The 14,867-nt window shown below is 37.3% G+C and overlaps 1 protein-coding gene across 2 annotated transcripts; it reads left to right on the top strand.

Annotated features, from left to right (window-relative positions):
* Positions 1–433: 433 nt before the first annotated feature.
* Positions 434–6,466, top strand: LOC104104567 (uncharacterized). 2 transcript variants are annotated; one of them, XM_009612697.4, is made up of 3 exons: positions 438–996; positions 5,936–6,021; positions 6,171–6,466. In XM_009612697.4, exons 1-3 carry the CDS (start codon positions 546–548, stop codon positions 6,309–6,311), a joined length of 678 nt encoding a protein of 225 aa, XP_009610992.1. In that variant the 5' UTR covers positions 438–545; the 3' UTR covers positions 6,312–6,466. The 2 variants fall into 2 exon arrangements, with proteins under 2 accessions (XP_033514172.1, XP_009610992.1); XM_033658281.2 differs by lacking the exons at positions 5,936–6,021; positions 6,171–6,466 and adding an exon at positions 4,971–5,884 and having other exon boundaries at positions 434–996.
* Positions 6,467–14,867: the final 8,401 nt, after the last annotated feature.

A 14,867-nucleotide genomic window follows, 5' to 3' on the forward strand; every position in this document is an offset into this window, starting at 1 on the left:
ATATTTTACAAATCCTTAAGTAACTATGAAAATTTCTTCAATCTGAACATTGTCTTTACAACCACTGTCTATGATTTTCTGGGATACACGCTTATGAAATACTGGAGTATCTTTCACTATAGAAATTGTGGGAAAATTGATAGTGATAGATGAGAGAGAATCAGAAAGAAATATCATTGGGCGAGAGATAATCTCAAGGAGAGATTTTAGGAATTAAAAAATTATACATAATTTAATTAAAAGGTAAGATTTTAAAGTAAGTTGTACTAAAAGTAATTTTGTTAAAGTAATTGTAGAAAATATAAATAAGTGTTTAAAGAGTTATATTCTATGTAAATTTATAATATTTTTCAATATTTAGATAATTATTTTATTATTATTCATAATTATTTTCTCACTAATTAAATTTTATTGTTCTTTCATATAAATAAATATTTTGACCTGTCATACTTTTAAACCTTTTTGCTTTACGAGTTGATCGAACCAAAGAAACAAAAGCTCATCTGAGTTCCAGTTGAAACTTGAAAGTTTAAACTCAAACTAAAATGACTGCCGCAGAAAACAGCCCCACCACTACCGGCGCCACCGGGACAACCACCGTAGACGGCGGCGGAAACGACGGCCTTGTTCTTTCAACCACCGAGACCATACATTCGTTTCTCGCCGGAGCGTCGTCTGACGTCGAACTCTCCGATGACCTTAGAGAACTCGCGTCCTCCCTATGCGATCATCCCACAGTACCATACAAGCGTCTGAGGTCGATTTGGATCGGTTCTAATCCATCAACACGACCCGATCTAATGGGCATGTTATCCGAATCCAATTTCGTGTTTTCCAGCCCAAAGCCTAGAGAGAAAAGCGAAGAACTCAAAGCTCGGTTGAGGAAACTGGAGGAAGCTTCGGAGAGAAAAGCGTATGATGAATTGGTGAAAGATATTACTCCTAAGAAAGTTGTCGATGAACCCTTTTCTTCTTACAAAGATCAAATGGGCTTTGGTAAGTTCTTTTTTTTAATGATCTATTGACCCATATGAAATCTGTTAGCATTCTATTTCTTAATCGAATGATATCCTTTTTCTAATGATAAGATATTTACAAAGTTTGGTGTGATTTTGAGTACACTATAAATAAATAAATAAAGAATGGATAGTTTAGGAATTTCATTTTTCTAGGAAAGTGAACATAATTTTGATTATTTGAAAGATAGAAATTGCGGCAGTTAAAGGGAAAGTTGGACTGTTGGCGTAGTTTTAGTTGGGGATATAAATATTTTTGTCACCTATTTCCTGTTGCTGATGTTTGTATTGCTAGCATAAGATGATGGCTCAAGAGCATTAGCATGGGTTAGTTGGATTTTGGTTGAAAAGGTGTTATTGCTGATGCAATTCATCATTTTATGAGATGAAGTTGGTTTAAGGCTCACTAATGTCTACACACACACGTGGTGAAACACCCTTTGAGTGGACAAGAAAGGAAGGATTTTTTGGCACAACCTTCTATTTCAGACCAAGGAGTCGACTTCCAATCAGTGCTGTCAAACAGGCCAGAAACTATATGAAAAACAGGCCAGAGTGTTTTGCGTCGCTTAGGCAGCGCTTCAGTTCAGATTGGTGCTGAGATATGGGAAGTGGGCATCACTGACTGACTGATGTTCTTTTTATGGGAAATTGGCCTAATTGACGGGTGTTTTTAAATTTAGCATTTCAAGTTCCTTGCTGTAAAACCAATATTGGAGTAGGCTTCTTTGATAACATGGGACTGCACATAGTGATGATTAGTTTATAGTATCCCAGTGCCCATTATAACCACCTGAGGTTGGAGGAAGGATAAATGGATCCAATGGTGTTAAATTGGCACTAGAGATGTTGGATGGAGAGGGAGTACGAAATGGAAAATCTTGAAACTGGGGATGAAATTCGTAGTTTCAACATGAAGAGGATGCATCAAGTACCAAGAATTTGTAAATGAATTGCTCTTCTTTTTTGTTTTCTTTTTTTAAATGAGTTGCTAACTCTTGATTTCAAATTTAAAAGGAACTTCTTCTTCTCTTCTTTTTCTTTATTTTGCTTTTGTTTGTATGACAAGTCTTTTCCTAGTTTTGTTTTAGTCAATGCCTGCATCCATGGTTGCTACATAGAGTATGGTAATTTATGAATGTTTTTCTTTTCTGCTTTTGAAGTTTATGTTTGTGAAAGAGAAAACAAAAGAAAAGAAGAGAGATAACTGCTATTGAATTGATTGATGAATGCGAGGGCTTCCTATAAAATGGATACATGAAATTGGAATATTTTCCTAATTATCGGAAATAGTAATTGTTTCTCTACAATATTTTGTACAATTATGACATATAGAATAAAATTTGGAGACATTCCAACATATAGTTGCATTAGTTCTCTTGACTTTCAATGCGGACTATCAATTTTATGGTGGTGAAGCAACTTGATTTTGTGAAGTGAAACTGGAATGCTGAGTCGAGTATCTGAAAAAAAGTTGTTGCTAAAGAAGCAGTTATTTGAACAATATCGTTGCCGAAATGTGATAAAAAATAAAGGCAAAACGACCTCCTGGCTACTTAAACTTGCACCGGATTGTTAATCCGGTAAACTAACTTATGCGTTTCCCATTTAGCACCTCTACTTTACAGAATAAGGACTAATAGACACATCCGTCTGAGCGTGTTCTTCAATCGCCGTAACACAAATGACATGTCATACATTTAACCTTTTATAATTTGACATGTGTAATTTGTATGTCCCACTTTTTAATTTCAATTTATCAAATTTTTAACATATTTTTTTTCTCTTCTCCTCCACCACAACTGAGACCAGCAAGAATTATAAACCAGCAAAAAGATTAGAAATTCCATTTCACTCTGCGGCTAATTTTCTTTTTAAAAAAACAAAAAAGGAAAAGAGAGCATTGACCATATCGGAAAGCTTCTAATAGTGACCTCGGCCATAAACTACCATCACCCCCTTCATTGACAAAAATCATACTCCAAACACTTAAAATGTGAAGATGAGAGTCTTTTTTCGCCAGAACTTCATAACAAAATCAACCGTCACCATCGGAGTAATGACCAGATCGGAGAATCGATGCGATTTCCTTCTAGCCGAGTTATGGGTTACCTTCTTCTCTCTAGATCTTTATACTCAATTACAAAATAAAAGCTCTAATTTCTTTTTAGCTAAAGTATAATAACGAAAAGAATGATGAGGGGGTGGGGAGGAAAGATTGGGGTGAGCGATGGGGTAAGAAACGGAAAGAATGAGGCAAAGGGTGGTGGGAACGATGGAGATGGAGGGGGTGGAAACGAAGGAGATGGGAGAAATTGTTGGGATCTCCTCACTTTGTAAAGTAAAGGTGCTAAATTGGGAAACTTATAAGTTCGTTTACCGGGTTGACAATCCAGTGCAAGTTTAAGTGGCCAGGAGGCCGTTTTGCCAAAAATAAAATTGAGTTGGTACCATCATCAAGTAGATCTGAATGACGGCGGTGCTACTATGAATCGATGTAGCGTAATTGAGAATGAGGACATGCACGATGCCAACTTGACTTGATCGTTTACAAAGACAAGCATGCTGCTAGCTTGACTGAATAATGCTCGCTGACAGTTGACGGTGTTAAAAACTTGAATGTGCAATAATATGACATTAACTGTGTGACTGATGACATGGTACTGATGGGACAAAAGTAGACCACTGACATGACGGGGCAAAATACTTGACAAATCATCTTTACTGATGACTTCAGTCATAAACAAAATGAATTTTTGACTTGTCAGGTAGGTAATGTAGACCGATAATATCAGCACTAGAGAACAATTAGTAGTACATGTGACTCGTGAGACAATGTACCAGTAGAGACTTGAGCTCTCTAGCTGAACGTGAGTGAGTGGAGAAATTTGAAAATGAGAGTTTGCTATTGTGTATAACAAAACGAACCTCTATGATGTTAGAATTGGGTCGAATGATGGAGAATATCAAAGAAAAACATGACAAGAGATGTGGTATCACTGGATTGATAAAGAAATAAGAGTGATAAACTATAAAAGAACTTTGAATGACACCTCTGTGGTAGGCAAAAGCTACTTAGATCTCTTGCAAGATCGTAGAATCTTTGCTACCATGTGAAAAGAGTGAACATGAGAGAAAATTCTCATTGAATTGAGTGACAACATTGGGGCTTATGATGTAGAAATTTTTAAAATAAAAAACTTCCCTGATTATTGGGATTCCTAATTATGGAACAATTTTTGGGATCATTTGATGTAATATATTTTCACATTTAACCTGTACATATAGAATAAAGTAGACACATTCTAGCATAACTGCTTCGGTTCTCAATTTTTAACAATGATTTCACATTTTTCTGAGAAAAGGTAAGTTTTCTAAATGTAACACGAAATGTGCATCAATACTTATAAAGATAATCCAGTCTCCATATCTTTATCTATCCAATACAGCGGGGATTCTAATGTATCTAACAAGGATTTTACTTCAGTGACAAATTCTTCTTTCCACCAAAAAGAAAACAAAAATATACAGTTGTTGGCGCTGGCTTTATTTTCAAAACATCTAGTATTCCTTTCTTTCCAAATGGTCCACCAGATTGTAGCTGATATGGTACACCATCATCTCTTTTGCTCCTTCGACATACCTTTTCTGTACCAGCTTCTTGACAAGTCAATGGTACATCTTGACTATGTTACTCGGACTCTTCAAAACTGCTGCCACACCCGTGTCAGACCCTTCAAAAATGTATTACTTTTGGAGGATCAAACACGCACTCAATGATATTTTGAAGAGTCTGAGCAACAATAGCATCTTGGCATTATCCAATGAATGTCCAACAAACTCTAAAACAGATATTGTAAAGCTACAGGGCAATGCAAAATCAGGTGGTGTATAATTTCAGGCTTCATTCCTCATAGGTAACATCTGGCACATAACTGGAGTACCTTTTTTCAGGAGGTTTTCCTGTGTTAAACATGCTTCGTTTGCAACCACCACAGAAAGCATACTACTTCCAACGGTGCTTTTGTTCTCCATATGTTCCTCCATGGCCAGGTGTTATGCCTTTCTTCACCAACAGTCAAAAACATATAGTAAGAGCTAACAGTAAATGAACTTGAGCTATGCACCTTCCAATATTCCTTTCATCATTGCTGGACAAGGTTTGAAAATCTGTCGTCCTGTTTATCTCCCTGTCATTATGCTTTCTTCTGAAGCTTAAGTTCCGCTCATTCTGCATTCTGCAATTGTTGATTTCACATTCCTCCTTAACGAATGTAGTACTTGCGGACTTGACCTATTGTTTTTTCAGCTGAATGTTAGATAGAATAGAGGCTTTGGAGAAAAAGTCCTAAAAAATGTGATGTGTCCTTTTTAGAACTTGGCCTCTTGCTTGTGTTAATCTGTGTGTGTGCATGTGCGTTTTGTTGTGAAGCCAGTGCTTATTCTGTTTCCTCATCTTGCTACTTTATTGAGTAGTACGGCAATTCTTGGGAGAAGTTACTGACTGTTATTTCATCAGTTATTTAAACTATACAATTCTTGGGAGAAGTTCTAGTACTAACTGTTACTTCTCAAGTTATTTAACATTAAAATCAAATCCCATAAGCTGCCTTCTTATGAAGTGTATCATATCACTTGATTTGCTAATGTCAATTGTGAGTTGATACAGTTGCTGCATCCTGATTTGACCATGTGACTCTGAGAGAGTCCGTAGTGAACTAGGTACCGCTAACTTGTAGCTTGTGTACATGAGCTTATAGTCTGTGTTCTCTACCAACTTAGGGTATTTCATTTTCGTTGCTTTTCCGCTCTCAGGTTATGTTCTCTGTTAGCGTGTTAGGTAGATTCTTTAGAATTAACTAGATGTTGATTTGCAGTTTAATTCTCACTTTCTCAGTAGTTATGGTCCGTTAGCGCAGGTTTACATGTCGCTCTAATGATGTTCACTGGCTATCTGGTGGGATATTATGCATTCAGGGCATTATGTAGTCACAGTCCAGCAATGGTAAGTTCTTCTGTTGAGTTAGTCATAACTTCATTTGATACAGGATCTATATGTGGGAGCAACCAAACTCTTCATTCTGTTTTTGTCTTATACTCTGGTCCTGTACCCACCTATTGAAGTTTAATTGCTATCTCTTACTCTTTCTTCAGAGTGCTGCCGGAGGCATTCTTGGATTGGTTGGTGGCATGCTTGTTGAGACACTTCTCTTTATTATTAGAACTTCGAGTCAAGATAGAAAACCTACTAGAAAATCCACTTCTTTCACTTCGAAGCAGAAAAAGAATCAGTAGGCTTCATCACAAGAAGTTGTTCCTTTCTAGCTTTCTGAGAGGAGTAAATCTTTCTTTTCTTGATAGCTTATTTATTTCACCGCATGATTTTTTATGTTGTAAAAATCAGAGTGACGAGCCATGCCCATAAAGTATTCTTCCCCCTTCCTCTTTAAGTCGTGTAGAATTGTTTCTGCTCTTACAAGCTGCGTATCTTAAAAATACACAGGAGTACTTATTGTCCCAAAAAAGATGATACTGAGGGTTAAAGCATCTATTTCAGTTACGAAAACTGTAGTACTCTTGCCGTCTAATGATGGTGGACACGTTTAAAGTATGAGGGCTATTCAATTTTAATAGTATTAAAATATGTATCAACTCCTTCTCCTTTTCAGCGAAAAATTATGTATTTAAGTTTAAATTTCTTATTATCAGAATTCCTTAAGATGTTTGGAAAATTCACCAACAAAGGAAGAATTATTTGATTATTCAAATAATAGTAGTGTCATATGAAGTAGGATACAGTTATTAGTAAGTATGTTTTAGGAGGTAAACCACAAAAGAGGCGAATTTCTTATTTCACTTTTGAGTGGGATACTTCCATTCGAGCCAATACCTTTTGGTTGTGAGAGTATAATATCTCCTAACACCCTCACCATTGTCATCTGTTGCTAAACAATCAGCTGTTCCTTAATTCCCTTCTAAAAGGAAATGAACAAAATGTGAGGTGACCAATTAGGAAGATGCAGAATGTTATAGAAGCCGATGTTTCCAAAATAGTCCAACTAAATGTGAGAGAGCGCTCAGATGTTGGTTCAAAGACTATCACAAGAAAAGAGTATCCCTCTGCACAAAAACCATTTCATCTAAGGCTCCCTTGTTGGATTTTGTGTCGACGAATCTACAAAATAAAGGAGTATCTTGGTGCACTGGCTGAAGCACTTGTCCTTGTACCCTGCGAAAGAATATAATTTTGTAAAAACCCGACTGGTCGTTTTGAGTGTTCGTATTCTGTTCGGTGATTTGAGTTCTAGAAATAGCTTCATATGTTGTATCACGATTTGCGTGTATGGTTTGGTTTCGATGTTCGAGAGGTTCAGGATTGATTTGGAAGAGAAATTTTCACTTTTAAAGGCTTAAAGTTGAAGAGTTGACCAAGAGTTGACTTTTATGTAAACGGTCTCAGATTCGCATTTTAATGGTTCCAGTAGGTTCGTATGGTGATTTTGGACTTAGGTATATGTCCAGATTCGTATTTGGATGTTTCTAGAAAGTTTTGGCTCCATTTGGCGAAAATTAAAAATTTGAAGGTTTGAAAAGTACATACGTTTGACCGGGAGTTGATTTCGATGTTATTAGGTTGGGATTGTTGTTCCGGAAGTTGGAATAGGTTTTTTTTGTCATTTGGGACTTGTGTGCAAAATTTGGGTTCATTCTGGATTGGTTAGACTTGAATCGGGCGTTTGGTATGAAGTTAGAAGTTTATGAAATTAAAAGAGTGACCTTGATCGACGATTCTTGGTTTTGATGTTACTCATGTTGTTTTGAGCCCTTGGATATGTTTGTACTAGGTATTGGAACTTGTTGGCAGGACTGGACGGGGTCCCGTACGGTTCGGATGTAATTCGGGGTGATTTCGAGCCATTTTTAGTTGTGTTGCATTGCTGATTTTTCTGGTGTATCTGTTGAGCATCGCATTCGCGGTTAAGCTTCCGTGTTCGCGGAGAAGAAATGTGGCAGGCGTGAGTTTGTGAATAGCGTTCGCGATTTGGAGACCGCGTTCGCGGAATGATGGAAGAGGTTGGGCAGTAGGTTAGCGCGTTCGCGATTGGTTCTCGTATTTGCGATGAGGTGAGACCAGATGGTTCTCGTATTCGCGATGAGGTGAGACCAGATGGCCTTCGCGTCCGCAGGTTATAGGTCGCGTTCGCGAAGAGATATTTTGGAGGCAGGGTGAATTTGATTTACGCGATTGCGTGGAGGCAACAACGATTGCGAAGGGTACTCCTGGAGCAGTTGAATAAGATTCTATTTTCGGACTTGGAACTTATTTTACCATATTATGATATTGGGAGGTCGGATTGAGGCGATTCTTGAGTCGATTTTCACCCACTTGGATTAGATAAGTATTTTTTACTCGGATTTGATTATTATACATGATTCCATCATTAATTTAGGCATTTGATTGATGAATCTAAAAAGAGAAATTGGAGGGTTTTTGCAAAACTTTTCTAAAGTGAATAATTGGGTTTGTACATCGAATCAGAATCGGATTTGGATGAAACTTGTATGATTGGACTCGTATTCGAATGGATGTTTGGGATTTGTGAGTTTTGTCGGGTTTCGGGGTGTCGGCCCGGGTTGACTTTTTGGTGGACTTTGAGTATTTGGTAAAACATTCGACCTTTATCTTTTGAGTTTGATTCCTATGGCATTATTTGATGTTTTTGAGTTGCTTTTGGCTAGATTCGAGCCGTTCGGAGGTCGATTCGAACGGGAAGATATTTTTAGAGTATTGATTGGGCTTGTTTGAGGTAAGTATCTTACCGAAACTTTGTTGAGGCACTGGTTGCCTGAGTTATTAGTGATAGCTACGTGCTATGGATGGCGCACATGTGAGGGGTTGAGTCCATGTTGTTACGCCCTGCAGTATTACGTCGATGTTACGCTCCGCAGTATTATATTACGACGATGTTGCACCCTGCAGTATTGTACGTTCAAGTTTCATCGTAAGTTAATCGACGTAAGTTCGGAAATAAGATTATTTTGAGATTATAAGCATTATGCTATTTTAAACAAGTAATAAGTAAATTCGTGAAGGTGAGAGGGTAAGCAAATTGATGAAATTGAATTTTGTCGAAGTTTGACATTTTGAGATAAAATACGGTCCAAGCTATAATACCCCGTATTTATGGACTAGTGCCATACAAGGTACCGTATGACCATGATAGTAATATGTATAAAGTATGTTAAAAGTGAGTAGTATTTTAAGTAGTTTGAGATAATTCTTAATTAAGTGAATAATCGGGTAATTATTGATTTTAGTGGGAGATTAACAATTAATTAAGATGTTGGTGATTAATTAGTATATTTTGGATAAGCCTAAAGGGCCCAACGTGGCAGCAAGACAAATAGAGGACAATGACTCTTAATTTATTTGTTAAGGTGTCACACTTAGAGGCTTAGTCATCCTAAAGTGGGCCCCACAAAAGCCAACAATTTTAAGAAGATATCTTACCTTATTAAGGAGGATGCTAGGTGTTTTAAGTAACAAATGATATACTTTGCCTAAAAATCATTCCTTTGTTCATCTTTTTAGTGAGAAATTAAGCTTCTATATGAATAGTATCTCTAAAAGTACACTATGTTGAGTGTACAAACACGTAAAGGAAAAAGAAGCGCGAATTTGGATTGGTCGAGATGCAATTCTAAGAGAGCCCGGTACAATCTTTCTCAAGGATATCGTACGAATTTTTCCCTATTTTGATCCGCCGTTACGTGTTTCGTCGCAAAAGACGTGTGTTAGAGAAATTATCAAGAGAATCGGTCCATGTATGTTAAGACTATCCCTTCTTTCTTTTGGCATGATCCAAATGATACAAATGAAATGAGCAAAATACGCAACTTTCATAAATGACTCTATTCATAGAAATACTAGGGGTGTCTATATTTTTCATTCCCCATGTATCTTATTATTCTATCATCTGTTCATGGGTCTCAGAAAATACGTAAGTTGATAAGTTTATTTTATGACATTAATCAAAGGCATAATGGTCTTATGACGTTCCGAAAATTCTTATTAACGTACTTCTTATGTATTTTATTCATTTATACATGCACATTAACGCATGACCAGATAGCGTTATATACGCATATATATGTACATATATATATATATATATATATACGTACATATATACATATGTATATATGTATGTATATATGTATATATATACATACATATATACATATGTATATATATATACATATATGTATATATATATACATATATATATACATATGTATATATGTATGTATATACATATGTATATATGTAGATATATACATATGTACATATATACATATTTTGGATATATATATATATATATATATATATATATATATATATATATATATATATGGGATATGAGAAAGGTTACGGCGTTATATACGCACCACCACCTGATCAGCTGGTATACGTTGATGATTTTGCCCACAGTGGCCGAGATGATATGATGGGATGCCCTCAGAGGCTTGATGATATTATGAACGCATATACCCACGCATGATATGACATTTACACGCATATGCATGGCATTATAATATTAACTGATTCACAGAGCTATTCAAACATACATGTTGAGTCTTTTACTCCATGTTTTTCTCATGTCTATTATTTACTGATTTTTATTCCTTACATACTCGGTATATTATTTGTACTGACATCTCTTTTGCCTGGGGACGCTACGTTTCATGCCCGCAGGTCCCGATAGACAGGTCGAGAGTCCTCCAAGTAGGCTATCAGCTCAACGGAATATGTTGGTGCGCTCCATTTGCTCCGGAGTTGCTTGTTTGGTCAGTATGATTTAGACGCGTATTGTTTGGTATGGCGGGGCCCTGTCCCGACCTTTATGATAAGTATGTACTCTTAGAGACTTGTAGATAGATGTCATGTATACAGATACTTGTATGGCCTTGTCGGCCTATATTTTAAGTATATAATGGATCACATTGGCCTTATAGGCCCTTATGTCATATGTATGAGTTTCTATATCAGGTTGGGTCGTTCTATGTCGGGTATTCCCTCATGTTTACTCTGGTTATCTCATGACGCCCCTTCTGGCCCACTTACCTATGATGATGTAATAAGAAAGATACGTTACGTTGGTACTCAGTTGAGTAAGGCACCGGGTGCCCATCGCGGCCCATCGGTTTGGGTCGTGACACATGTGCGTCCACCGGGGGTATTATCCATGCTCGGGGTAGTGCTTAGGCTACGGTATGCCCTGAATTGATTGCTGAGTCTCATGCTATAATGTTTCTTATGTTTGTACCCCTTTGTGAGCTAATTGGATCATGTTAGAGGTTACATATAGGTTAATCCGCTGATTGAACATGATAACTGCTACTTTGTGATGAAACTTCCTAATTTGAGCTATGGTAGTACACTTCGCGCATGCATATACCTTAGCATGTCACTTATATTAATCTATGGGTATATAATTTGATATCCATTGTTCATGTATATATATTCTTGTATATATGCTTTCTGTGTGATATGGACTGGACTGATAGCTCGTGAGTGGTCCGTGCGGATCCGAGTTATGATTTCACGTGAGTTGTTCGTGCGTTGTTATGATAGCACGTTAGTTGTCCGTGCGGATATTATTAATGGCATGTGAGTTATACATGCGGTTGTTACTATTGGCACGTGAGTTGTCTGTGCAGTTGTTTTTAGTGGCATGTGAGTTTTCCTTGCGGTTGTTATTATTGGCACTTGAGTTGTCCGTACAATTGTTATTATTAGTACGTGAGTTGTCCATACAGCACGTAAGTTGTCCATGCAGCGTGTGGCTAAGGATCCACCCCCCTAGGTTCACCCTCTCATATTTCTCTCTTGATGGTATACACGCAGGTTGTGAGAAGCCGACGGGTTTCTGGTTGTTGTGAATTTCGGTAAAGTTGATCATTGGTTGGACCTTGCATCTCTTCTTTATTTGCAAACTCCTTGGATGTATACATAATTATTTTGTATATCTTCTCTATATGCTAGCTCTGGAATGTATACATGCCTTTTTGTATATCTTCCCTATATGCTACCTTATTTGATGAGAAGAGACACAATACGTATCTTCTCTATTTGTGAATCCATGTGACTCGACTTGTTTAATCACGCATATCTTCTCTATTTGCACTTATTGAAGGATTAATTGTTATTTCATGCATATCTTTTCTATATGAAACTGTAGAAGGATTATTTGATACTTTACGCATATCTTCTCTAATATGAAAGTTTGATGATTTAATGATATTGGAAGCATTTTCCACATTATCTCTCTGTACACCGATGTGGTTTTATTTGTGTTATATGATTAGATGGCACCATTGTTGTGTACTTGTGAAATTCAGAAATTGAATATGTTAGTAGCGATAATCATTATTAATTCTTGCCACTATTATCTTGCTGAGGTTAGTTATGATACTTGTTGAGTACATAGGGTCGGTTGTTCTGATACTGTACTTCTGTACCTTGCATGTAGATCTTGGAGCTGAGCTGATGTGGATGACGGAAACTGGCAATAAAGATGCACCTGCTTTGCGGATATAGCTACCACTTATCATTGGTAGTTTTGGATTCATACTTTGTTCATGTATATTCCAAACATATGTTGTATTTATTTTCGTACCAAATTTGTAAACCTAAGTCTTAGTAACTCATGACTTGTACTACCAGTCCTTGGGATATTGTATGGAAATTCAGAATTTTATTTATTGATTACTTATAATCTTCATTAGAATTGTGTAACTGTTGTTTGGTTTACCTAGCAGGTTTGGTTAGGTGTCATCAGGACTGAGTGGAATTTGGGTTATGACAAGTTGGTATTAGAGCTCTACGTTCATAGGTTCTACGAGTCATGAGTAAGTGTCTAGTAGAGTTTTGCGGATCGGTATGATGACGCCCATACTTATCTTCGAGAGGCTACATGGCATCTAGGAAATTTCTCATCTTTCTTTCTTTATCGTGCGCCTTTATTTAAGCTTGAAGCTTACATTTTTGATTTCTTTCTATTCAAGCATATGTGATGTTGAGCACTCGGTATCAGCTGTGCACTGACGACTTGTGATGTCTTGGATAAGGTGCGAGATGTATTTTCTGTGTTGTGGAGGAGGGCCAGTCCGGAAGACTTGAGGCAAGGTTCAAACAACAGTTGAGGCTCGGTAATTGCAGTTGTGTGAGTATGTGCATTTGGACCTATATATCCCTAGGAGTGGGATTGATGGGTCAGTAAATTGCGAGATAGCTATATGATGAGTATTATGTGACTGAGGAATATGCTTAGATGGTTTGGATATGTGATGTCGCCCAAATTCACACCACTGATTGGGATTGTGAAGCGGTCGATGCAATTATAATTACCCAACTTTGAGTCGAGGTCGATTCCTCAAAGAGCTTATATTGGATTAGGTATATACTTAGACTAGGTATATGACGTGCCTAAAATGCACTTCCACATACTTGGTTGTTTCTTTCTACTTCTAAAATTTATGCTAATTTTTTGTAAATATAAAGCTATAGAATGATATTTTTGGTGTTGTTGTTTTTCAAGTTTATAAAAGATCTAGGGTTGTGACTTCCACCTAGGTGGTTACCTAACGGGTTGTGGGCTTTAGGCATGTTTCGTTGGTCGGGGTGTAATATAGCAATCAACACGCGATTATCCACTCGATACCTCTCGGTAGTTAGAGTGGTTTTGCCCAGTTTGGCTTTATCAAGTCCAAATGGGTAATTCACAAAACCGTTGATATATGCTCAAGTCGGGTCTTACTATCTCTAGATTCAACCCTTTAATTGGGGCTATCAATTTCTTGAGTTCACTTTAATTTCTTGTTAGCTAAGTTTTTCCAGACTTAGTCTCCCTTTTTCAAGTAGAAACTAAGTCAATTAGGCATGAATCAATGTTTGCAACCAATAATTCCTAAATTCAAGCAAGAACTAGGCTAAATATCATACACCCAACCTTAGACAAGCCCTAAATCAAACACCCATTAGGTACCCACACTAGGGTTGGGTCACAATCCTAGCTAGAGATTTAGCTACTCATAGGCAGAAATAAAGAAACTAAGGAAGAAAATAAGATTAAACTCATAATAGATGATAAAGGAATGAAAATCCAATGTTAAAATGATAAACTAATATAAAGTTTCCCAAAGCTTTAAAGGAAAAATGGCTATCTATTTTCTGGAGTTCAAACTTCACCTAAATTTGACAAAAAGAACTATTTATACACAACTAAAATTATCGGACAAAATTATCCCTACGAAGGTTCTGCGGCCGCACAATTCTGTGTGCGGTCCGTACTTTGAAGCTGGCTTGACAAGATGGACTTTTGCGGCCGCATAATTCTGGGTTGCGGCCGCACGTCTTCAGATTCTGCGGACCGCAAATATTTGAGTGCGGCCGCACTCTTGAATTTGAGCTTGACATGAGGGACTTCTGCGGACCGCACATTTGTGAGTGCAGCCGCACTCTTGAATTCTGCGGCCGCACAATAATAGTGCGGTCCGCACTTCTTCATGGACTCAGAACTCCATCTCTATGAACCTCATCTTCTGCGGCCGCACAATAATTGTACGGTCCATACTTTGCAAAGGAATTCTGTCAGAGGTCCTTCATAGTTTGCGGCCGCACTCAATATTGTGTGGTCCGCACTTTGCTCTTTTTGTTTGGTTTAGTCCTTGTCCAGAATACTCCTTCTTGAGTTAAATTTCATCGTTTTGGCTCTTTTTCCAATGCCCCTGCAAGTAAGCACATTTTATCAGTTTTCGGGAATACCTTTAAGCATTTTTGAGCTAAAA

Source organism: Nicotiana tomentosiformis, chromosome 8 (genome assembly GCF_000390325.3).
Source record: "Nicotiana tomentosiformis chromosome 8, ASM39032v3, whole genome shotgun sequence".
Taxonomy (NCBI): Eukaryota; Viridiplantae; Streptophyta; class Magnoliopsida; order Solanales; family Solanaceae; genus Nicotiana; species Nicotiana tomentosiformis.

Bases quoted from the DNA above. Each gene is read 5' to 3' on its own strand.
- LOC104104567 (XM_009612697.4), top strand. From the start codon at position 546: ATGACTGCCGCAGAAAACAGCCCCACCACTACCGGCGCCACCGGGACA. The intron at 997-5,935 runs GTAAGTTCTTTT...CCGTTAGCGCAG, and splicing joins CAAAGATCAAATGGGCTTTG to GTTTACATGTCGCTCTAATG. The intron at 6,022-6,170 runs GTAAGTTCTTCT...CTCTTTCTTCAG, and splicing joins GTAGTCACAGTCCAGCAATG to AGTGCTGCCGGAGGCATTCT.